General features: G+C 45.4%; 1 protein-coding gene across 2 annotated transcripts in view; it reads left to right on the top strand.

Annotated features, from left to right (window-relative positions):
• Positions 1-26715, top strand: part of LOC122943602 (phosphodiesterase 4D interacting protein) — a 1023137-nt gene that overhangs the window by 551233 nt on the left and 445189 nt on the right. For both annotated transcript variants that reach the window (XM_044301472.1, XM_044301474.1), the window contains exon 10: positions 3228-3395. In XM_044301472.1, the coding sequence (XP_044157407.1) occupies positions 3228-3395 (168 nt within the window). The remainder of the gene's footprint in view (positions 1-3227; positions 3396-26715) is intronic.

The raw sequence follows: 26715 nt of genomic DNA, 5'->3' as shown, positions 1-26715 counted from the left end.
AATTATCCGGAACGGAGCGGGACCCATTAATTCTCTATGGGGCAGGAATGGATGCGGACAGCACACAGTGTGCTGTACGCATCCTCATTTCCGAATCACGGCCCCAAATTTCCGATCCACGGCTCTGTAAAAAAAAAATAGAACATGTGCTATTCTTGTATTGCAATAGCGGACAAGAATAGGCAGTTCTATGGGGATGCTGGCCAGGTGTATTGCAGATCCGCAATTTGCAGATCCAGAATACACTGCAGACATGTGAATGGATTGTAGGCCTCTTTCAGACGGGCGTTGCGAGAAAATGTGCAGGTGCGTTGCGGGAACACCCGCGATTTTTCCGCGCGAGTGCAAAACATTGTAATGCGTTTTGCACTCGCGTGAGAAAAATTGCGCGTGTTTGGTACCCAAACCTGAACTTCTTCACAGAAGTTCGGGCTTGGGATCGGTGTTCTGTAGATTGTATTATTTTCCCTTATAACATGGTTATAAGGGAAAATAATAGCATTCTGTTCAGAATGCATAGTAAAATAGCGCTGGAGGAGTTAAAAATAAAAAAATATATAATTTAACTCACCTTAGTCCACTTGCTCGCGTAGCTGGCATCTCCTTCTGTCTTCATCTTAGCTTTGTGTAGCAACAGGACCTGTGGTGACGTCACTCCAGTCATCACATGATCCATCACCATGGTAAAAGATCATGTGATGGATCATGTGATGACTGTGACATCACTAAAGGTCCTTGTTGCTACACAGAGCTAAGATCAAGACAGAAGAAGATGCCAGGCTGCGCGAGCAAGTGGATCAAAGTGAGTTAAATTTGTATTTATTTATTTTTTAACCCCTCCAGCGCTATTTTACTATGCATTCTGTATTCAGAATGCTATTATTTTCCCTTATAACCATGTTATAAGGGAAAATAATAATGATCGGGTCTCCATCCCGATAGTCTCCTAGCAACCGTGCATGAAAATCGCACCACATCTGCACTTGCTTGCAGATGCTTGTGATTTTCACGCAACCCCATTCACTTCTATGGGGCCTGTGTTGCGTGAAAAACGCACAAAGAGGAGCATGCTGCGATTTTCACGCAACGCACAAGTGATGCGTGAAAATCCCAGCTCATGTGCACACCCATAGAAATGAATGGGTCGGTATTCAGTGCGGGTGCAATGCGTTCAACTCACGCATCGATTCCATGCGGAATACTCGCCCGTGTGAAAGGGGCCTTATTCTGCTGTCAGAAATGTGATGCAGGACACAGACTCAGGCTCAGGCAGCGCGATGATGAACACACAAACTCTAACCCTGGTTTCACACCTAGGCGTTTCTCAAACGCCCGTTTTTGTCGCGCGTTTCTATGCGCGTTTGTTTTAATAGTGAACGCGCGTTTGACGCGCGTTTGGGTGATTGACAGCAGTGTTGTCCAAAGAGTCTATGGCCCAAACGCGCGTCAAACGCGCCAAAAAAAGCTCCTGTACTTGTTTGAGCGTCGGGCGTTTTACAGCGCGATCGTACGCGCTGTAAAACGCCCAGGTGAGAACCATTCCCATAGGGAATCATTGGTTTCTCTGTGTTGAGCGTTTTACAGCGCGTAGGAACGCGCTGTAAAACGCTCAGGTCTGAACTTAGGGTAATAGGCTACAGGGACTAACACTAAATCCCATTAGAGTGAATGGCAGGGAGACATTGCTCCCATGCCCCGTCACAGCATTCAACTGTATCACAGTCCTGAGAACAGCGATACAGTTGAATATGCAGAGATGAACACTTCCACAATAAAAGCACTCATTCCCCAAGGCCTTCCTACCTCCCCACCCCCTCTTCTTCTTCCTTACCTGATGTTGCCTGAGCTGATTGGTGGTGCACCCCTGACTGCAGGAGGATGCGCCTAATTTATCACGAGGCCTGCACCTTGTCATAAATTTGGTGCATCCTCTGGCAGCGCTGGGGAAATCGAGACTGGCGTAGAAAGCACCTTGATAAATCTCCCCCTTTACTCTCCAGGAGATACTCAGTACTGAATAGTGCATTTCTAAGGACTTAGGGGGAGATTTATCACCCCCTTCTACTAGAAAAGTGGCTATTAAAAGGGGCAAGCTGTGTTTTTGTGACTTTTTAAATTAGACTTTAAAAGAAAAAAAGTCGCAAGTGCCTCTTTTTACGCTACTCTTGGCACTTTTCCGAAAGGGGTGTGGCAAGGGTGGGAAAAAGGGCATGGCCAACAGCAGAGACAAATTTATCTTCATTTACGCAGCTCCTCGTCATAAATGCGGTGCACCCTCCAGTAGTGCATGGGATATTAGGACTGGCACAGAAAGCACCTGTCTTGATAAATCTCCCCCTTAGGACTAGTTCACATGAACGTATGGCTTTTATAGTTTTTTGCGGTCCATTTTTCACAGATCCATTGTTCCGTTTTTGACTTCCGTTGTGTTTCCGTTTCTGTTCCATTTTTCCGTATGGCATATACCGTAATTACATAGAAAAAATTGGGATGGGCATAACATTTTCAATGGATGGTTCAACAAAAACGGAACAGATACGGAAGACATATGCGGACCTATTGACTTTAATGGAGCCACGGAATGTGATTTGCGGCCAAATATAGGACATGTTCTATCTATCAACGGAACGGAAAAACGAAAATACGGAAACGGAATGCCTACGGAACACATTCCGTTTTTTTGGCGGAACCATTGAAATGAATGGTTCCGTATACGGACCGTATACGGAACACAAAAAAACGGCCCGTACACTCGCAAAATAAAACGTTCGTGTGAACTAGGCCTTAGTCTTCAAAAGACCCCAGTTCACTACGGTCAGAACCGTATTAGCAATTCTGAGGGAATTTCAGTCCATCTCCCACCCAGCATTCTCTACTTCCTCTAAATTTGCATGGAACTTTCCCTTTTAATTTGCATTCTAGTGTAAATATATATAATTATACCAGAAATGTTACCATAAGATTTCAGAAATCAAGTACTTGAAGTGAGTATCCTGGACACCCAATAAAAAGCCTTAATTTAATACACACAGAACAGCTTTAATATCAACTGTTGTGAGACAGCTTCGCTCACAATGTTTTTTACTCTGTGTATTTAGATTAACATGGAAATCACAATATATATGATACTTTTCCATGACTCTACATAGATTTTTTTTTTTGATTTACACTTATGATCCAAACATTTCTACATAGTAATGTATTTATTGCGTATACTTGCACCATAGGAGATTGGGACTCATTTTCTTGGGAAGTTTGACATCTGCAGTGGACATATGATCGAAGAGCTTAAAATGTCTCTTCAGCGGAAAGAGAAGATGTTGCAAGATGCTGTCTTTGCAAGAAACCAACAGGCTGAAGAGCACATGAAAGAGGTCATGGATCTCCTAGCAATGGTGAGCAATAAGTTCACAAAATTGCTACCAGCAAAATAGCAATGAACATATGACAATTTTTTGAATGTTTCATAATTTAAAGGGGTCTTCTATATTGAAGGCCTATACTGGATCATCAATATCTGATCGGTGGAGATCAGACTCCCTGCACCTCTGCCAACTGGCTGTTTTAAGATGCCACAGTACTCCTTTTCTTAGGCCAGTGACATCGGTCACATGACCTACTGTACTTGCAGCTCAGTCCCAGTCAAGTAAATGTGCCTGAGTTCTAATACTGAGTACAGCCGCTATGCAGTGGACGGCGCTGTGCTTGGTATGCTGCAAGGAGGCTTCAGCGCTCCTTTGGGTGCTTCTTCAAACAGCTGTTTGGTAGTCAGACCTCCTCCAAACGATTCTGAGAATAGCTCTTAAATATATAAGACCTGGAAAACCCCTTTAACTTGCAATATATAAACAACAGCAAATAAACTTTTGCACCACTGCAGAATAATATATTGTAGTTTGCTACTTTTCTTTATTGTCCCTAGCTCAAGACACCTTTCTTTTAGCCAAAGTGGAGAAATTATGCAAATAGAGACTCCAGCTATGGAGAACTAGGCACTAGGACTAGGCATACATTGTATCCTAGGCATACATCGTAAATTCCTTCCTAACTACAAATATGGCCAGCAGAATAAATCCGGGACAAATTTATTAAAACTGGTGTTTTAGATGCTGGTCTTATTAAAGCCCTAAATTGGTGGTGGATCCGCCGAAGTTATGAAGAGGCGCCAGCCATTCCGTGACTTCAGCGCATCCAGCGCCAGTTCCAAATGTAAGACAGCTTCTGAGCGGTCTTACATTTAGACCCTTTTCTACGCCTAAAACAGGCATAGAAAATGGGGAATAAGACGGTCCTACCAGCCTGTCCCATTGTCCACCCACGCCATGCCCACAATTTTAGACCTGGTGTGAGCTATCTGCACCTGAAATACACCTAATTTAGGTGTATTTCAACATAGTAAATGACCCCCTCCATCTCCACAAATATAGAGAATATATCTTATTTCTAGATCATATTACTACTTTCCAGAAAGGCATCCCAGCCCCTTTTGAACTTGTTTAGTGAATCACCCACCATGACATCATTTGTCAGAGAGCTCCATAGTCTCGCTGCTCTTATGGTAAAGAATCCCTGTCTATGTTTATGGTGAAAACTTCTTTGTTCTGGACGCAGAGGATTCCTTGTAATGGTTACAGGCCTATGTATAAAAATATTAAAAAGATCTGTATATTGTCCAGTCATGTATTTGTACATTGTAATTAGATCTCCCCTAACCCAAGTCCGTTAATCTGTCTTTCTTCCCTTTCCCTAATTTATCTTTGTTGCCTTTGATATCGCCGTTTGCTCCTTTGTCTCGTTCTCACAACCGAAAACGACCGCCAGTAGTACAATCGGGAAATCCTTGGTGTAGTGTGCGTCGATGTGTGCGCAATTCCTCCAAAATAATATCACAGAGACGTTCTCAAGTAGGTTCCAATATTGTGCCTGCTTCCACGGCTAGGCGTGGTTTATTTATACCAGAAGATGGGAAGCGGTCTTACAATCATGACCAATAGGGAGACAGGTTATAGTATGAAGTGATTGGCTGGAAGGCGGTCTTACAATCAAGAGAGGCCGGACTATGACGAAGGGTAAGGGGAGGCCGTCATAATAGGTTTTGGTAGGAAGGGCCAGGGTAGGAGTGAGTTATTATGGGTGGGGAGGAGTGGTTAGGGAGATGAAGGGGGCGGGGTTTAGGCTTCAAATGGAGGTGGCCGGGGGAGAGACCCGGTGCCATTTTGTGAAGAGACGAACTCCCTCCCTCCCACCCTGAGGTTGGTATTAAAAAATGTAGATATATGTATGGCAATGTTGAGGTTTGGGGTGGTGGCTGGAGGCTGCCATGGATGTCAGGGGTCTATGGACCGGCGTGGCTGTTGCGGCAGTCGTGGTGGTGGGAGATCATAGAAGCTGGTGGTATATGACGGTATTGGAAATGGGAGGGCCTCAATGGTGGGGATGGACTCTCATAGTTTCAGGCACTTGGTTGGTTGGAGAGGTGTCCATCAGTTGGTGTCTCCGAGCTGGTGTTTACGGCTGGAGGCAAGATGGAATTGCCATGTTGGCTTCTTATGGATGGTAAAATTTGGGGGCTTCTACGATCTCCCTCGTCAGGGGTAAATGTTAATTTTAATGTTATTGTCATTTATGGATGTGTTTATTTTATTAATAAAACGGCTGCCGTGGCCGATTTAATCCAAGCAGAGTGTGTGGTTTCTTATTGGGAAGGTATTTAGGGTAAAAAAGTGTGAGGTTAGTGGGTGGCCCTGAGCAAGTAACCAATAACCTATTCATGACCAATAGGGAGACAGGTTATGGTATGAAGTGATTTGCTGGAAGGCGGTCTTATAATCATGATCAATGGGGAGACAGGTTATGGTATGAAGTGATTGGCTGGCGAAGATGTGAATGATTGTGCAAACTTATTTTTGTGCATTCGCATACTTATTCGCGCCCTTTCCGTTGCCACGCTTATCCTCGTGGATGAAGAAACCTTTGTTCGACGGTCCCCATCCCTCCCGCCTCAGCCGGCGCCATGACACTGGTATCCTGTAGTAATACCAGGCACAAATCAGCTACAGGTCGGGACGACCAGACCATCGTGCGAAAGTCTCTGCACCGATGCGAACGTGAATGCAAATGAATCTGCGCATCTCCATAGGATAGATGGCAACCATACGGCGAACAATAATTTTTCCACAACAATTTCCCCCCCCTTTTTCGCCATATGTTGTCATTTCAGCAGCTTCCTAACACTACAATCACTCAAACCAGACCTCTAAAGGGAATAAACATGTAAACGGGAACATGCTACACTACAGATGAACTAACAAGAAGAACCTAGCTTATCATTCTTGGGCCTTTTCGGTTGCTTGTCCGCGACGTCCGGCAAGGGTGGTGACAGTGAAAAGTCTCTAAAGTTACTCTAATAAAGAAATGCCTTCAAAAGGAAGGGTGATTCTCCATGACGGTTCCTTAAAATTCGGTTGTTCTTCTTGGGTTGGTCCTCCTGGAGTAAGAATCCGGTTGCTCCAGGTGATGGTTCTCTGCGATCATAACGTGGTCCTGTGAACGGCTCCTCGCGACTCAATTCATCAAGCAGCAGGTCATTCTCACGCCACATAGAAAAGAAATAGAAAGCACAGCAGTAACAGGACATACACTCCTATTCCCTTAAGCCACGATCCTATAGAGAAAAACATATCACCAAAGCCCCCCAGACCTTTAAAGGGGTTCCAACCTTCATCTGCAATCACACGTGCTTGCCCCTGTAATGCCTTAACTCTATCTAGATGGGCCTGCACCTCTTCACCAGTATCTTGCACCCAGGTGCAACAATCCTTTCCAATGAATTCACAGAAACCCCCCTTTTCAGCTAAAAGATAGTCGAAAGCCATCTTCTCCTGGAGGAAAAGAGTTTTTAACTCTCGCTGTTCAGAGGAGACTTCTCTCATGGCTTCGACAGTTTCATTGAACATCTCATCCACTATGGTAGAAAATTTGTTCAGCCGCTTCATAAGTTCTATACCCCATCCGGTCCATGCCGGAAACCTTGCCCAAGCACGGTCATCTGCAGAGAACAGCTCCCTCCTAGTCCTTCTTCCCATACTCACCCTCCTCTGCACCATCAGATCCTCGTGACCATCGGCAATGTAGGAGGCGGGGACTAACCTGACTAAGGAGCATGAGTCTCTAGCATTGGTGGAAATGACTCTATAAGCAGCATGCCCACACAAGAAGTAATAGGGCCCAGTTAGAGAGACACAAAGGTCATTAGGGTTCCGGTTACGGGAGTTGAGCAACAGCTGGATGGATAAAGGGATTGCTGCACCGTCCTTAATGTCACACCCTCCCCCCAGCAGATATAGTCGTGTCTGGTGGTTAGGTTGTTACGGTCATGGATTCTATGGTCGATCTGGACAGTGATCCCAGATGGGCATTCGGTCCGACCCATGGACTTAGCACTACAAGTCTCAGGGCTGAAATCAAGACCATGAGTGACGTTACCATCTAAGAATGTATGGTTGAACATCTAAGAATCTATGGTTGACGCTCCATAGATTTACCTAAAGGGTTGATTTTTCTCATGCCCACCCTGATGTCATAAAGGGCATGAACTGCTGCCATGGCCTGGAGGCTCTGACCCGGAGGTGGTTTGGAGAATACCCAGTAGTTGGATCTATTTGCCGTCTTTGCTAACTGCAAATCCATTCTGAATAACAAATTCGGATGTGACTCCTCATAACATTTTCCAAAGTGCATTAGACAGAAAGAATAAAGGAATACAAGGTACCTGATCATTGCGCTTTGTGGTCCAGTCGTTTCTTGCAATAGCTGGCATGGATCCATCCGTCACGTTCCTCGACCTTGAGGGAGGTTGGTGTTGTAAGTAGAACCTGGTACGGCCCGGTATATCTCGCCTCCAGTCCCTGGCGCTGATGTTTTTTAATGACCACCCAATCGCCTGGTTGTATGGAATGCAAACCAGTTATAGACTCTGGATCAGGAGTAGATTTATAAACTCTCTAGTGTATCTTTTGGAGTTCCCGATGAAGAGACTGAGGTGAGATCTAATTAATATTTATAAATATATCAGGGGTCAGTACAGAGATCTATCCCATCAGCTATTTATCCCCAGGACTGTGACTGTGACAAGGGGACATCTTCTGCATCTGGAGGAAAGAAGGTTTGTACACAAACATAGAAAAGGATTCTTTACGGTAAGAGCAGTGAGATAAATGGAACTCTGCCTGAGGAGGTGGTGATGGTGAGTACAATAACGGAATTCAAGAGGGGCCTGGATGTATTTCTGGAGCGTAATACAAACCGGATTCCAAAAAAGTTGGGACACTAAACAAATTGTGAATAAAAACTGAATGCAATTATGTGGAGATGGCAAATGTCAATATTTTATTTGTAATAGAACGTAGATGACAGATCAAACGTTTAATCCAAGTAAATGTATAATTTTAAAGGAAAAATACATTGATTCAAATTTTCATGGTGTCAACAAATCCCCAAAAAGTTGGGACAAGTAGCAATAAGAGGCTGGAAAAAGTAAATTTGAGCATAACGAAGAGCTGGAAGACCAATTAACACTAATTAGGTCAATTGGCAACATGATTGGGTATAAAAAGAGCTTCTCAGAGTGGCAGTGTCTCTCAGAAGCTAAGATGGGTAGAGGATCACCAATTCCCACAATGTTGCGCAGAAAGATAGTGGAGCAATATCAGAAAGGTGTTACCCAGCGAAAAATTGCAAAGACTTTGCATCTATCATCATCAACTGTGCATAACATCATCTGAAGATTCAGAGAATCTGGAACAATCTCTGTGCGTAAGGGTCAAGGCCGTAAAACCATACTGGATGCCCGTTATCTCCGGGCCCTTAAACGACACTGCACCACAAACAGGAATGCTACTGTAAAGGAAATCACAGAATGGGCTCAGGAATACTTCCAGAAACCATTGTCAGTGAACACAATCCACCGTGCCATCCGCTGTTGCCAGCTGAAACTCTACAGTGCAAAGAAGAAGCCATTTCTAAGCAAGATCCACAAGCTCAGGTGTTTTCACTGGAAGACTGTTCTGTGGTCAGACGAGTCACGATTCGAAGTTCTTTTTGGAAATCTGGGACGCCATGTCATCCGGACCAAAGAGGACAAGGACAACCCAAGTTGTTATCAATGCTCAGTTCAGAAGCCTGCATCTCTGATGGTATGGGGTTGCATGAGTGCGTGTGGCATGGGCAGCTTGCATGTCTGGAAAGGCACCATCAATGCAGAAAAATATATTCAGGTTCTAGAACAACATATGCTCCCATCCAGACGTCATCTCTTTCAGGGAAGACCCTGCATTTTTCAACAAGATAATGCCAGACCACATTCTGCATCAATCACAACATCATGGCTGCGTAGGAGAAGGATCCGGGTACTGAAATGGCCAGTCTGCAGTCCAGATCTTTCACCAATAGAGAACATTTGGCGCATCATAAAGAGGAAGGTGCAACAAAGAAGACCCAAGACGATTGAACAGTTAGAGGCCTGTATTAGACAAGAATGGGAGAGCATTCCTATTTCTAAACTTGAGAAACTGGTCTCATCGGTCCCCAGACGTCTGTTGAGTGTTGTAAGAAGAAGGGGAGATGCCCCACAGTGGTGAAAATGTCCTTGTCCCAACTTTTTGGGGATTTGTTGACACCATGAAATTCTGATTCAACATATTTTTCCCTTAAAATGGTACATTTTCTCAGTTTAAACTTTTGTTCCGTGATTTATGTTCTATTCTGAATAAAATATTAGAAGGTGGCACCTCCACATCATTGCATTCAGTTTTTATTCACGATTTGTATAGTGTCCCAACTTTTTTGGAATCCGGTTTGTAATATTACAGGCTATAGCTACTAGAGAGAGATCGTTGATCCAGAGAGTTATTCTGATTGCCTGATTGGAGTCGGGAAGGAATTTTTTATTCCCCTAAAGTGGGGAAAATTGGCTTCTACCTCACAGGGTTTTTTTTTTTCTCTGGATCAACTTGCAGGATAACAGGCCGAAATGGATGGACAGATGTCTTTTTTCATCCTTATGTACTATGTTACTATGCTACTATGTTACTATGTTACCCCGTCAGCTGAGAATGTAAAGATGACAGCTCCTGGGGAAAGTACAACCCTGTCTTTGGTCTACTTCCGAACAGGATCTCATATGGGGACAGCCCATGAGGCCGTCTTGGTGCATTGAACACAGAGTAGAGAGCAATGGACAAACACTCGGGCCACGGTTTACCTGTGTCAGCAGAGATCTTAGAGATCTTGTTCTTGATAGTACCGTTTAGTCTCTCCACCTTGTCACTGCTTTGGGGATGATAAGGAGTATGGATACCCTGATTTATGTGGAGAGCCTCACATATCTCCTTGAAAACTTGTCCCGTAAAGTGAGTCCCCTGGTCGGATTCAATAGCTTTGGGTACTCCCCATCTACAGACAACCTCAGAAAGGATCTTTTTGGCGGTCATTGTGGCATTAGCTTTTTTAACGGGCCAAGCCTCCGGCCATCCAGAAAACTGGTCTACACAGACCAAAGCATACTCATGGGGCCCACTCTTAGGCATGTTGATGTAATCAATTTGGATTCTCTGGAAAGGGTTCTTAGGTTTTGGGGAATGTTTCTTTAGGGTTATAGCCAGTCGCCCAGGGTTGTGTAAAGCACAGACCAGGCAAGCACTAGAAAATTTGGTGGCTGTGGTGGAGGATCCTGGAGCTATCCAGTGCTCTTCCACTTGAGCACACATGACAGTTTTGGACTGGTGACTGGGGTAGTGAGCTAAATGGGCCATCATTAGATACAATACTTTTGGCAAGCACCACTTACCACCGAGACCCCAGATCTTATCAGCCCACTCTGTTGCCCCCAACGCTGCCCATTTCTGCTTCTCTGAGTTCTGAGCCTGCAACTTCTTGAACTCATCCAATGACACATTAGCGGGTTTAGCCAGCATTAGTGTCAGGGGAGGGGGTCTAGGGCTCCTTCTTTAGCAGCCACATCTGCCATTGCATTGCCCCTAGCTTCCATGGTGGTCTCTGTGGTGTGCGCCTGGACCTTAAGATAGCCACTTCTAATGGGAGTGTAAACGCTGCGAACAATCTGTTGATTAGTTTGGCGTGCTTCACAGGTTTCCCCGAGCTAGTGAGGAATCCTCTGGCCTTCCAAATTGGACCGAAATCATGGGCTATTCCGAAAGCGTACCTTGAATCCGTGTATACATTGATCCTTAATCCTTCACATTTCTCACAGGCTCTGGCCAATGCATACAGTTCGGCCTCTTGGCCCGACATGTGGCTGCTGAGTGAGCCTTTTTCTACTATTTTGTGGACTGTTGTTGCAGCGTAGCCCGTGTGAGGTTTACTATCTCGATGTGTAATACCTGGAGCCATCTACAAAAAGATTTATTGCTTCCAGAAGGGGAGCTCCCTTGACAGGGCTAACTGCTTCTGTCTCAAGCTCCATGAGCTTGAGACAGTTGTGATCATCTGAGTTTTCAGTCATGGTCGTGTTAGCGTCAGTTGCAATCCTTCCGTCCCCCCTCTCTTCTTCCAAGTCTGATTGGGTTGGGAGAAGATATGCAGGATTAAGGATGGTACATCGTCTTAGTATAAGTTTAGTAGTGGTGAGGAGAGTCACTTCATATTTGGTCAAACGGGCGGCCGAAAGATTTTTGGTTTGGACCTGGTTAAGGATCTCTTGGACATAGTGCGGGTGAAAAGGGTCAAAGGGGAATCTAAAACGATATCACCTACTTTGTGCAATAGTACAGCGCAGGCGGCTACAGCTCGGGCGCACCAAGTTGAGCCTTTGCTGACTGGATCCAGTTCAGTCGAAATGTACATGATGGGTCTATACCTGGATCCGTGTAATTGGGTCAGTACCCCTGTGGCATGCCCTTTACTTTCGTGACAGAAAAGGGAAAAGGGTAGGTTGTAGTTGGGAATACCTAGTGGCAGGACTTTAGAAAGTTCCTGGATCAGGTCCTGGAAGGTTGAACAGTTTTCATCAGTTAATTGAAATGGTGTTTGTGACGGAAGAGTATAGAGATGACCCAGTTTGGATAAGATGTTAGGGATCCAATCTCTGCTATAATTGATTAGACTTAGAAGGGCTCTCAACTGTCAGCATTACGAGGTTGAGTAAAGTCTCTGAGAGTCTGTATCCGTTGCATTGTCAAATGTCGGATTCCTTTTGAGATACAGTGGCCTAGAAAAGTAACCTTCTCCATACAAAACTGCAATTTCTCCTTGCTAGCCTTATTCCCAGTAGATGCCAGGTGGTTTAGCAACGAGATGGTATGCCTATAGCATGACTCCTTATGTGGGCAATAAACCAACAAATCGTCCACATATTGCAATAGGGCGACCTCCGGATCCTCTGGCACCCACTGATCTAATACCACCTTTAGCCTACAACTGTATTCCGACGGGCTAGTCATGGACCCTTGTGGTAACCGAGTCCATGTAAGTTGTTTACCCTGGAATGGAAAAGCAAAGAGATATTGACACTGGGGATCCAGTGGTACAGAGAAAAAGGCATTGGACAAGTCGATGACACTAAAGTACCAAGCCTTAGGAGGGATGGAAGCAAGTAATGTGTGAGTATTAGGCACTAACAGGCAACTCTGACAATGATTTTGTTAATGGCTCTGAGATCATGGACCAGTCGGTAAGTAACTTCCTAGCCCTTGGCTGATTTCTTTGCCACCGGAAATAGAGTGTTACATGGGGATTGAGTTGGGGTCAAGACCCCGATTTGGAGATACCTGTTGATCTGGATTTTGAGGCTGTCCATCTGTGCTACACTCATCAGGTACTGCGGTAATCTTGATAATACGCAACCAGCGACAATCCGTATAGTGGCTGGAGGTACCGGCAGCATGCCGACATCATACTTGTCAACTGCCCAAAGTTTAGGATCTACCTCGGCCAGTACGTCCAGGGGCACAAAGTTGACAAGTTCTCCAGTATACGGAACTGCCACCACTGCACACAGCAGCTTGTCTGTGAGTGCACTAGTAACCACAACACCCTCCGGGGTATAGAAGATTTTGGCCTGAATTTCCGACAGAATGTCTGCCCCCAAAAGGTTAATAGGGACATCATCTGAGATCAACAAAGATCTAACTGCTTCTGTGTGTTGGCCTAACTTACAGTGCAATGGTTTAGTCTCTCTGAGAGTCACTGATTGACTTGAAAGTCCAACAGTGGGGGTAGTCTTGCCAGAAAGTGGAATCCTGCCTCTGAGTTCTTGGGTTTTTAGGACAGTTCTGGCTGCGCCAGTGTCAATGAGGCAGGATAGAGGGTATGGCAATTCCTCAAGAAACAGATTGACATGAGCTGACACCGGTTTGCCGTTTCCCTAGCGGGCTGAGCTGTTGGACTGTGTAACAGCTCCGATGTTCTGGGTATGTACGGGATTGGGGATGAAATGGTAGGTTCCCGGAGGGCCATATGTATTGTGGTACAATTTCCCTGGGTTTGGTTAATGTGTATAGGGCCGGTCAGGGGTGGTCTTACAAGGTTTGGGAGAATCCTGGTCCTCCTCATCCTCATACTCTGGACAGTGGCGTGGAAACAGACAGGACTGTGATATTTATTCCCTTTGTTTCTCCTTTTCCTAGGATGATTACTCTGGGCAATTAACTCAAATGCTGTCATGATTTTTGCTGACTTGGCCTCCTTCCTTGCCTGCAAGTCCGGCTCTATGGCCTGGATTGTTGCCATGAGGGAGTGGAAGTCCATGGAGTGTGCTTCCGGCCGTGCCATCATTAACCTTTCCCTCAATTTAGGCACTAATCCAGCCAGGAATTTGGCCTTCAACATCAGGTGGATTGGAGATATGGGTTGTCAATTATCGGGGACATCTGGACCTGCCTCGAACCCTGTGTCTGATACCCCTTGTTTTAATCTCCGCCAGTAGATTGAGGCATCCTCATCTGGACCTTAGATTGCTGTCATGAACTGACCCCCCCCCGTCGTGAGTTGCTCATGTGTGGTTATACCACACCTGGAAATGATGTCATCGGCAACATCTTCACCTACAGCGGCTCTGAGGATGCATGCGCAATCTGCTCCACTCATCCCATAGCTCAGCTGACTGACATTCATTTTCTTGGCAAACCCTGTGATCCAGGAGGTCATTCAAGATCTCCCTGATCTCCCCTGCAGTAAAAAGGTACGTGCCAGGTGATACGGCTGTCTGGGGGGTCTAGTGTTTTGTCTGGGGGGGTCCCTCACATTCTTGTACCCGGACTGGAAACACCCCGGGAGGTGGACCAGCCTCAGCGGGGGGCCTTTTAGAAGGTGGTTGGTCGCTGGAGGGGGTTGGAGAAGCTCTGCCACAGTCACAGTTTCCCCCAGATTGGCCAAAGACGGATACAAAGGCTCTATTTATCAAGAACTAGTTAGTTCTTGCTGTTGGCTCAGAGTCCGGGGCTCTAGGAGTCAGTTCAACTGGAGGTGTTTGCCTGTTCAGGCTTGCATCTAATTGCCACAATTTGGTAATGAGTAGTCTCGGACTACCATCAAACGTGACTCCATAAACCTCCCTGAGTCTGGCCCTCAACTGTTCCTCTTGATAGCGCCTATAATCCCCCTCCGGGCTCTGTTGGAAATCATCCCTTTCTAAGGCCGCTATGAACTCTGGTTTGGGTCTATTGATTATGGAGATGCCTCTGGCTTTACCTAGTGTGACTAAATCGGATTTCCCAAGGTGTCGGTAATCCGTTTTATCAGAGACATCAGTTGCCGGTCCCTGAGTTGGTGGTCGAGATGGAGACAGAGCGGCTGAGGCTGCTGGTATGGCCTGTGTAGCCATTAGGTTTAAGCCTGCCTGCAGCTTGGTCTCATCCCTGATTTTATTGGACTCCGTAGTTTTAGTTGGACGGGAGTACATGATACTGTTAGTTCGCACTGTCTGGGACTTTTGAATGCCCTGTTGCTGGAGCTTGATGGGTTCCTGCAGCCACAGTTCTGCCTTTTGGAGGGAATCATGGCTTTGGAGTCTAGTGGGGAATTCACGGACAAACTTTTCCCAAATCCAGACCTCAAATGTCCCTTCTTTGGGGATGGTCTACTCTGAAGCTACAGTCCATTGGTGCCAATCTTTGAGGGCCTTAACAACTCCTCCTCCATAGATGAATCTAATGTGCTGCTTGGCTGTCCTATAGTCAGAAGTGGTACCCTTCTGGTCCCTAGATTTCCCTACACCCATGCTCGAGCCTTCTAAAAGTAGGTGCATCCACCTATAGTGTCCCGCGACACATGCCTGGATGGCTGCTAATCCCCTTCATTCACCTCTGAGTTGCCCTAGGCTTTCTGGCACCAACACATGGACTCAGTTCACCCTAGTTAGATCTCAGGAAAAGGATTAGCAGTGTGAGGAAAAGGGCTCTCGCCCACACACAGCGTCCCTCAGAGTCTCCTAATGAGATATACCAACCTCGGTTTTGGCTCTGAATAGTGGCCTGACCACAGGATAGGGCTTCCAATTGACCTGGAGTGTAAAAAGGGGCGCACAGAGAACACACACTGTGGGGGAAGGGTTTACTCACACAGCTATTGGTATGCCCGGGTGATATGATTCTATATAGTCAAGCTGAACAGCACACAAAGCCCTTTTTGCAGTGACTGATCAAAAACCTCTCGCTCAGCAGCAACCCTTGAATTCAGACAGTAGTTCCCACACAATATCACGATACCTCCAGTAACTAAAGAAAGGTCTCCCAACCAAATTATATATATATACAGTTGCAAGAAAAAGTATGTGAACCCTTTGGAATTATATGGATTTCTGCACAAATTGGTCATAAAATGTGATCTGATCTTCATCTAAGTCACAACAATAGACAATCACAGTCTGCTTAAACTAATAACACACAAAGAATTAAATGTCACTATGTTTTTATTGAACACACCATGTAAACATTCACAGTGCAGGTGGAAAAAGTATGTGAACCCCTAGACTAGTGACATCTCCAAGAGCTAATTGGAGTGAGCCGTCAGCCAACTGGAGTCCAATCAATGAGATGAGATTGGAGGTGTTGGTTACAGCTGCCCTGCCCTATAAAAAAAACACACACCAGTTCTGGGTTTGCTTTACACAAGAAGCATTGCCTGATGTGAATGATGCCTCGCACAAAAGAGCTCTCAGAAGACCTACGATTGAGAATTGTTGACTTGCCAAAACCTGAAAAGGGTTATAAAAGTATCTCCAAAAGCCTTGCTGTTCATCAGTCCACGGTAAGACAAGTTATCTATAAATAGAGAAAGTTCAACTGCTACTCTCCCTAAGAGTGGCCGTCCTGTAAAGATAACTACAAGAGCACAGCGCAGACTGCTCAATGAGGTGAAGAAGAATCCTAGAGTGTCAGCTAAAGACTTACAAAAGTCTCTGGCATATGCTAACATCCCTGTTAGCGAATCTACGATACGTAAAACACTAAACAAAAATGGATTTCATGGGAGGATAACACAGAGGAAGCCACTGCTGTCCAAAAAAACATTGCTGCACGTTTACAGTTTGCACAAGAGCACCTGGATGTTCCACAGCAGTACTGGCAAAATATTCTGTGGACAGATGAAACCAAAGTTGAGTTGTTTGGAAGAAAAACACAACACTATGTGTGGACGAAAAGAGGCACAGCACACCAACATCAAAACCTCATCCCAACTGTGAAGTATGGTGGTGGGGGCATCAAGGTTTGGGGCTGCTCTGCTGCGTCAGGGCCTGGACGGATTGCCATCATCGAAGGAAAAATGAATTCCCAAGTTTATCAAGACATTTTGCAGGAGAACTTAAGGCCATCTGTCCACCAGCTGAAGCTCAACAGAAGATGGGTGTTGCAACAGGACAACGACCCAAAGCATAGAAGTAAATCAACAACAGAATGGCTTAAACAGAAGAAAATACGCCTTCTGGAGTGGCCCAGTCAGAGTCCTGACCTCAACCCGATTGAGATGCTGTAGCATGACCTCAAGAAACACCTCAACGAGTGTTGGTGTCCCCCTCTTTGCCATGCGCATGCGCCGAGCCAGATGTTCCTCCACCTACTCCCGGCCCCTGCTACACACACAACGCTCACACGTTCCCTGGACCGCAACGTCTTTCAGTGGAGCGCATCGTGCGTGCATAGGCGAAGGGAGGAGGGTGAGGTCATGTGACACGGACACACGATCTCACACCGCTTCGAGGGGGAGTGCCTGTAACCATAGTAGCCTGGGATAAACATCCCGGCGCGGACATCAGTGGAGGCATCCGGAATGTCACTCCAGTGCATGTAATCCACATCTGACCTACTTAGTGGATCCACGGGGCACTAAGGGGGGCAGAGGAGCGGCATACCGCAAAAACAGCTGCCGCTACTCAAAACCTGCGGTGTCACACCAGGTTAACCCCCTTCGTTTTCTGCCTCCATTTTAAATTCACTAGTGTAGCTACAATGGGATAAACCCTTCCCTTCTGCAAACACCAACCATGGTGCACAATACACATGCTGTCTAGCATCTCAGGGTCTATGGCTAGTATCTCAGCATTTGATCGGATCAACAAAATTGTGAATTGAATCACAACCACCATCATGCATTGTGTGACAAATCACAGGTGTCTCCCACTGAGGTCCTCCAGATGTTCAAATAGGTAGGCATACTCGCAAAGTCCACATTTCCACCGGCCGTATGGTCCACTACAGTAAACAGTAGACAAAGGGCCATTAAGCTTGTCCAGTGCTCTGAAAGAAACAGAAAATATATCTATATAGATCAGTTAGTTCAAACTAAGCTAAGGATAGGAGGTCTGATTGATAGACCTCTGTACACTTTTTTATTGGTGACACACCCTAGGACACCATTGATATACATATTGCCTAAGATTCACAAATGTCAAAATAATCCCCCGGGGAGGCCCATAGTCTCTGGGAGGGAGTCTGTGTTTTCTAACCTCGCTGTTTTTTTGGATAAGATCCTTCGACAGTTCGCTGTTTCAGCTAAATCGTATGTGCGTGACACAGGCGACTTTTTGGATAAAATAGCAGAAGGGTAAAGGTGACCTCAAGTACTGTGCTAGCATCATTTGATGTGGTTAGCCTCTACACCTCTATCAATCACGACAGGGGTGTGGAGGCAGTCAGAAGGTGTTTGGTGAACACGCAATACACTGATGAATGTAAAGAGTTTATTATTGACCTGCTCGGTGTAGTGCTGAGATATAACTATTTTGCATTCCAAGATGGCTACTACCTGCAATTGCGAGGAATCGCAATGGGTATGAATATGGCGCCGACTTACGCCAACATTTTCATGTCGGGCCTTGAGGCAGAGCACGTCTATGTGTCCCACCACTTCAGCCATGTGCTGGGGTGGTGGAGATACATAGATGATGTGTTTGTCATCTGGGGCAGCACTGAAGGTGAATTGGCGGAATTCCATAAGTTTTTGAACAAAATGGACCCTGAGATCCAATTCACTCTCACGCACTCCACCGAGCAGGTTTAATTTCTAGACACCATGGTCAGGAAGCAGGACACCAGACTAGTGACAGATCTGTCTACTAAACCGACAGATTGTAACAGACTGTTGAGATTCGAAAGCTGTCACCCGCGATCCATGGTGAAATCACAGCCACGGAGTCAGTTTCTCCGCGTTCAGCGGATTGTGAAGGATCCTCAACTACGTGATAAGAGACTGTCAGAAATGGCTGACAAATTCACCAACAGAGGGTATCCGCAGAAATTGGTCCAGAGACACCTGGACAATTTGGTGCCCCAGGGTTCCAAAGTGGTTGACAAGCAGGCCAGAAATAGGGTGCCATCTATTTCCACATACACCGAAGGTAGCTATCAGATAGCAGGAGATCTAATAGCCTACGTGATAAATTGGTCAGAGCAGAGGTAGCTGGTGACAGGTCACCCATTCAAACTTATATAGGCCAAAAAAAACACGGATGCTACCCTTGTCTGAGCTGCGTTAACTGCAGCTACATGATAAAAGGGGAAAGGTTTGTACACTCGAGGCTCAATACCCAGTTTGAAATACGACACTTCCTCACTTGTAATAGTTTGTTTGTCGTCTACCTCTCGTCTTGTCCCTGCAACCTCCTATATGTGGGGGAGACTATTTGTGATGTCAAGACGAGGATGAACTATCACAGATATTCTATCCGCCAAAAACTGAGGGACCTCCCAGTGCCCAAGCACTTTGTAGAAGCTGGGCACAGAGAGAAAGACCTTAAATTTAGGGTGATTGATCATATTCCTCCACTCAAACGGGGAGGTAATAGGGAGCGACTATTGAAGCAGCGTGAGATAATGTGGATTCATCGGTTAGATACATTAAAGCCTGAAGACTTGAATACAGAATGCAGATGGGAGTTATGTGGATAGGATGTGTGGTCTGTTTATCGATTATAGGGGATTGACTTGTCCTGTCTGGTGTGAGGGATGTACAACAGTGCCTAGTTTGAACCAACTGATCTATATAGATATATTTTCTGTTTCTTTCAGAGCACTGGACAAGCTTAATGGCCCTTTGTCTACTGTTACTGTAGTGAACCATACGCGAGTGACTTGGGTTATGCCTATCTATTTGAAGATCTGTAGGACCTCAGTGGGAGACACCTGTGATTTGTCACACAATGCATGATGGTGGTTGTGATTCAATTCACAATGTTGTTGATCTGATGGTGGCAATCAAATGCTGAGATACTAGCCATAGACCCTGATATGCTAGACAGCATGTGTATTGTGCACCATGGTTGGTGTTTGCAGATGGGAAGGGTTTATCCCATTGTAGTTAGACTAGTGAATTTTAAATGGAGGCAGAAAACGAAGGGGGTTAACCTGTGGTTACACCGCAGGTTTTGAGTTGCGGCAGCTGTTTTTGCGGCATGCCGCTCCTCTGCCCCCCCCCCCCCCAGTGCCCCGTGGATCCACTTATTAGGTCAGATGTGGATTACATGCACTGAAGTGACATTCTGGATGCCCCCACTGATGTCCACGCTGGGATGTTTATCCCAGGCTACTATGGTTACAGGCACGCCCCCTCGAAGCGGTGTGAGAACGTGTGTCCGTGTCACATGACCTCACCCTCCTCCCTTCACCTATGCATGCACGATGCGCTCCACTGAAAGACGTTGCGGTCCAGGGAACGTGTGAGTGTGGTGTGTGTAGCAGGGGCCGGGAGTAGGTGGAGGAACGTCTAGCTCGGCGCATGCGCATGGCAAAGAGGGGGACGCCAACACGTTACTGCACAGAACCATCGGAGGTATGCTACACTATTTTAACTTTGATTTTGATATGATGCAGCTGCATCTCTCTTAATAGTTTTTAACCCTTGATATATTGAACACGTTTGTATTTCACAAGAGACCCTTGGCCTCTGGTTGTTTAGTTAAGGGTCACAGCTACTAGTATAGGATTTCAACCTTGTACTGTATTATACAGAATGCATGATCATTGATAATATGAGTTGTATATTCACAATTTTATTGTATATGGATTTGTTACAAAGATGTAATAGACACATAAGGTCATGTGATGTTAGTGTTGTGAATCATGTGACTTGATTGTTAACAAGTGTACTCACTAATTGCGCATTGTGTGTAGATTGATGTGTGGGTTTATATACCCTTGAGTAAGCACTGTTGTATAGCTTGACAAAGGCCTCATTGAGAAGGCCGAAGCGTCACCGAATTCTGGAAGTGCTGCCTTGTTTTTTGGAAAGTATATATAGAGAGAGAGAGAGAGAAGTAGAGAAATATATATATGATATATATTTATATATATATATATATATATATATAGAGAGAGAGAGAGAGAGAGAGAGAGAGATATAGAGAGAGAGATATATATATAGAGAGAGATATATTCCGAAACAATTTTTAACAATACAACAGTTAGGGCACAACCAAACTAATCAAGATGTCTGCCAAACCCACATAGTCTTCACACACAAAGGAAAATAAAATGGCTGACAAACCCACATGGCCTTCACACACACAATGGAAAATGAAACTCCTTTTCTTAGGCTAGTGACATCGGTCACATGACCTACTGTACTTGCAGCTCAGTCCTAGTCAAGTAAATGTGCCTGAGTTCTAATACTGAGTACAGCCGCTATGCAGTGGACGGCGCTGTGCTTGGTATGCTGCAAGGAGGCTGCAGCGCTCCTTTGGGTGCTTCTTCAAACAGCTGTTTGGTAGTCAGACCTCCTCCAAACAATTCTGAGAATAGCTCTTTAATATAGAAGACCTGGAAAAACCCTTTAACTTGCAATATATAAGCAACAGCAAATAAACTTTTGCACCACTGCAGAAGTGCAAATAATATATTGTAGTTTGCTACTTTTCTCTATTGTCCCTAGCTCAAGACACCTTTCTAATAGCCAAAGTGGAGAAATGCTGCAAATAGAGACTCCAGCTATGGAGAACTAGGCACAAGGACTAGGCATACATAGTATCCTAGGCATGCATAGTAAATTCTTTCCTAACTACAAATATGGCCAGCAGAATAAATCCGGGACAAATTTATTAAAACCGGTGTTTTAGATGCTGGTCTTATTAAAGCCCTAAATTGGTGGTGGATCCGCCGAAGATATGAAGAGGCGCCAGCCTTTCCGTGACTTCAGCGCATCCAGCGCCAGTTCCAAATGTAAGACAGCTTCTGAGCGGTCTTACATTTAGACCCTTTTCTACGCCTAAAACAGGCATAGAAAATGGGGAATGAGACGGTCCTACCAGCCTGTCCTTTTGTCCACCCACGCCACACCCACATTTTTAGACCTGGTGTGAGCTATCTGCACCTGAAATACACCTAATTTAGGTGTATTTCAACATAGTAACTGACCCCCTACATCTCCAGAAATATAGAGGATATATATTATTTCTAGATCATATTGCTACTTTCCAGAAATGCATCCCAGCCCCTTTTGAACTTGTTTAGTGAATCACCCACCATGACATCATTTGTCAGAGAGCTCCATAGTCTCGCTGCTCTTATGGTAAAGAATCCCTGTCTATGTTTATGGTGAAAACTTTGTTCTGGACGCAGAGGATTAATTGTAATCGTTACAGGCATACAGTTAGGTCCATAAATATTGGGACCTCAACACAATTCTAACATTTTTGGCTCTATACACCAGCACAATGGATTTGAAATTAAACGAACAAGATGTGCATTAACTGCAAACTGTCAGCTTAAATTTGAGGGTATTTGCATCCAAATAAAGAGAACGGTGTAGGAATTACAACAGTTAGCATAGGTGCCTCCCACTTGTTAAGGGACCAAAAGTAATGGCCAGGTGTCACGGATGGTGTAACAGAAAACAAGAAGTTACAAATAAGGATCCGACTGGCTTGATCCGAAACTAAGGAACAAAAGGGCGACCCCTATTTAAGCCCTGAAACTCTCCCTGGCTTCTCAGCCCATGCAAAGATCTCTATGATAGAAAATTGCATGCCCTCGTGCCTCGACTGTATGACACCTGAACACCCTATAATAGTGAGGGGACACTACCACTGGCTCCCTACACTTAATACGGAGGGAGTCAGGGTCACCTAGGATGAAGCAAACAGGAAAACACAAATTAATGAACAGACTTATCTGTAGAAGCATCAGTTGTAGCATCCAGCATGTACACACTCCAGGAAGTTATATAAACCGCAAAGTGATGCAGTATGGGAGGGGATTTAAAGGGATGCAATCAGTGCAACTAGATGACAGCTAAGAGAGGGAAACAAGATGACAAAACGAAAGCAAAACAAAGGAACCTCAAGCAGGAGGTTCTGAAGAACGTCTGTCAGAGCTTCTCAGATGTCTGGCGGTGACACCAGGTGTGTGTTATTCCCTCATTATCCCAAATACAATGAGCAGATAAAAGGTCCAGAGATCATTTAAAGTGTGCTATTTGCATTTGGAATCTGTTGCTGTCAACTCTCAAGATGAGATCCAAAGAGCTGTCACTATCAGTGAAGCAAGCCATCATTAGGCTGAAAAAACACAACAAACCCATCAGAGAGATAGAAAAAACATTAGGTGTGGCCAAAACAACCGCTTGGAACATTCTTAAAAAGATGGAACGCAGCGGTGAGCTCAGCAACACCAAAATATCAAATAATTTTTTCCCTGGTGAAGAAAACACCCTTCACAACAGTTAGCCAGATCAAGAACACTCTCCAGGAGGTATGTGTATGTGTATCAAAGTCAACAATCAAGAGAATACTTCACCAGAGTTAATACAGAGGGTTCACCACAAGATGTAAACCATTAGTGAGCCTCAAAAACAGGAAGGCCAGATTAGAGTTTGCCAAACAACATCTAAATAAAGCCTTCACAGTTCTGAAACAACATCCTATGGACAGATGAGACCAAGATCAACTTGTACCAGAGTGAAGGGAAGAGAAGAGTATGGAAAAGGAAAGGAACTGCTTATGATGCTAAGCATACCACCTAATTAGTGAAGCATGGTGGTGGTAGTGTCATGGCATGGGCATGTATGGCTGCCAATGGAACTGGTTCTCTTGTATTTATTGATGATGTGACTGCTGACAAAAGCAGCAGGATGAATTTTGAAGTGTTTCAGGCAATATTATTTGCTCATAGTCAGCCAAATGCTTCAGAACTCATTGGACGGCGCTTCACAGTGCAGATGGACAATGAGCCGAATCATACTGCAAAAGCAACCAAAGAGTTTTTTAAGGGAAAGAAGTAGAATTTTATGCAATGGCCAAGTCAATCACCTGAGCTGAATCCGATTGAGCATGCATATCACTTGCTGAAGACAAAACTGAAGGGAAAATGCCCCAAGAAAAAGCAGGAACTGAAGACAGTTGCAGTAGAGGCCTGGCAGAGCATCACCAGGGATGAAACCCAGCGTCTGGTAATGTCTATGCGTTCCAGACTTCAGTCTGTAATTGACTGCAAAGGACGCAACCAAGTATTAAAAAGTGAACGTTTAATTTATGATTATTATGTCCCATTACTTTTGGTCCCTTAACAAGTGGAAGGCACAGATTAAAACTTTTGTAATTCCTTCACCGTTCACCTGATTTGGATGTAAATACCCTCAAATTAAACTGACAGTCTGCAGGTAAAGCACATCTTGTTTGTTTCATTTCAAATCCATTGTGGTGGTGTATAGAGCCAAAGATTTCAGAGTTGTGTTGATGTACCAATATTTATGGACCTGATTGTATGTATAAAAATATTAAAAAGATCTGTATATTGTCCAGTCATGTATTTGTACATTGTAATTAGATCTCACCTAACCCAAGTCCATTAATCTGTCTTGCTTCCCTTTCCCTAAATTTTCTTTGTTGCCTTTTATATCGCCGTTTGCTCCTTTGTTTCGTTCTCACATCCGAAAACGGCCGCCAGAAGTACAGTCGGGAAATCCTTGGTGTAGTGTGTGTCGATGTGTGTGCAATTTCTCCAAAATAACATCACAGAGATGTTCTCAAGTAGTACTTGCTTCCAATGGCTAGGCGTGGTTTACTTATACCAGAAGATGGGAGGCGGTCTTACAATCATGACCAATAGGGAGACAGGTTATGCTATGAAGTGATTGGCTTGAAGGCGGTCTTACAATCATGACCAATTCAGAGACAGGTTATGGTATGAAGTGATTGGCTGGAAGGCAGTTTTACAATCATGACCAATAGGGAGACAGCTTATGGTATGAAGTGATTGGCTGGCGAAGATGTGAATGATCGCACAAACGTATGTTCGCGCGTTCGCACACTTATTCGCGCCCTTTCCGTTGCCGCACTTATCCTCGTGGATGAAGAAACCTTTGTTTGACATCCCTCCCGCCTCAGCCGGTGCCATGACACTGGTATCCTGTAGTAATATTAGGCCGGGCACAAATCAGCTATAGGTCAGGACGACCAGACCATCGTGCGAAAGTCTCTGCGCAGATGTGAACGCGAATGCAAATGAATCTGTGCATTTCCATAGGATAGATGGCCACCATACGGCGAACAATAATTTTTCCACAACACCTTCTTCTGCACTAGCTGTAGTTCACCTGTGTCTTTTTTTATACACGGCCTCCCAAAATTTTACAGAATTTAATGAGTGGTCTGTATAGAAAAATAACTATGTTCTTATCATGAATATCTATGCCTATTTTGATATATCTCATGATCTTACTTGCTTTGGCAGCAGCTGTCTGGCATTAGTTAGTTAGTTACTAAACTTAGGGCTCTTTGACACCTGCGTTATAGTCTTCCGGCATAGAGTTCCGTCGTCGGGGCTCTATGCCGGAAGAATCCTGATCAGGATTATCCTAATGCATTCTGAATGGAGTGAAATCCGTTCAGGATGCATCAGGATGTCTTCAGTTCCGGAACAGAACGTTTTTTGGCCGGAGAAAATACCGCAGCATGCTGCGCTTTTTGCTCCGGCCCAAAAAACTGAAGAATTGCCGCAAGGCCGGATCCGGAATGAATGCCCATTGAAAGGCATTGATCCGGATCCGGCCTTAAGCTAAACGTCGTTTCGGCGCATTGCCGGATATGACGTTTAGCTTTTTTAGAGTGGTTACCATGGCTGCCGGGACGCTAAAGTCCTGGCAGCCATGGTAAAGTGGAGCGAGGAGCGGGGGAGCAGTATACTTACCGTCCGTGCGGCTCCCGGGTCGCTCCAGAGTGACGTCAGGGCGCCCCAGGTGCATGGATGACGTGATCGCAGGGGGCTCCCGGGGCGCTCCAGAGTGACGTCAGAGAGCCCCATGTGCATGGATGACGTGCCATGCGATCACGTCATCCATGCACCTGGGGCGCCCTGACGTCACTCTGGAGCGACCCGGGAGCCGCACGGACGGTAAGTATACTGCTCCCCCGCTCCTCGGGGGAGCGGGGGAGCAGTATACTTACCGTCCGTGCGGCTCCCGGGTCGCTCCAGAGTGACGTCAGGGCGCCCCAGGTGCATGGATGACGTGATCGCATGGCACGTCATCCATGCACATGGGGCTCTCTGACGTCACTCTGGAGCGCCCCGGGAGCCGCCCGGATGGTAAGTATGCTGCTCCCCCGCTCCTACTATGGCAACCAGGACTTTAATAGCGTCCTGGGTGCCATAGTAACACTGAAAGCATTTTGAAGACGGATCCGTCTTCAAATGCTTTCAGTACACTTGCGTTTTTCCGGATCCGGCGTGTAATTCCGGCAAGTGGAGTACACGCCGGATCCGGACAACGCAAGTGTGAAAGAGCCCTTAGTTATAAAGCTTACCCACCTTTAGTAGCCGAGTCTGTGTTCCTAAGATGGTTTTAGGCATCTTTTACACTGGAGCATGGCTCCTATAATCCCCAACAGATTGTTTACATATCTGTTTACCTGTGCGATCACTTCCTGCCACACTGCACTGTGGGTCCCAGTGCAGGGAGGCATCTTCTGGTTTCTACTGTCTAAGATTGCGTCCCTGGATCCACCCCCCTCATACATATTCATGCCTCCTGCTGTCACGCCCTGCCCTGTGGGTGTTCTGAGGAGATCTGTCAGAGTTGCTGCACGTGACTGGATCTGACAGTTTGTTTTGTTGTGGGTTTGAACAGAATGCCACCTCCTCCCAGGTGTTGTTTTCTAGGTAATTTATGAGGCTATTTATTCCTCCCTCTCCCTATAGCCTTTTGCGGGTTATAGTTCTGCCTTGTGTGAGCTCTGGAAGTTTGGTGGATCGTTTTCTCCAACACATCTCTAGA

Source organism: Bufo gargarizans, chromosome 7 (assembly GCF_014858855.1).
Source record: "Bufo gargarizans isolate SCDJY-AF-19 chromosome 7, ASM1485885v1, whole genome shotgun sequence".
Classification (NCBI taxonomy): domain Eukaryota; kingdom Metazoa; phylum Chordata; class Amphibia; order Anura; family Bufonidae; genus Bufo; species Bufo gargarizans.
This window is presented reverse-complemented; position numbering and strand designations above follow the sequence as displayed.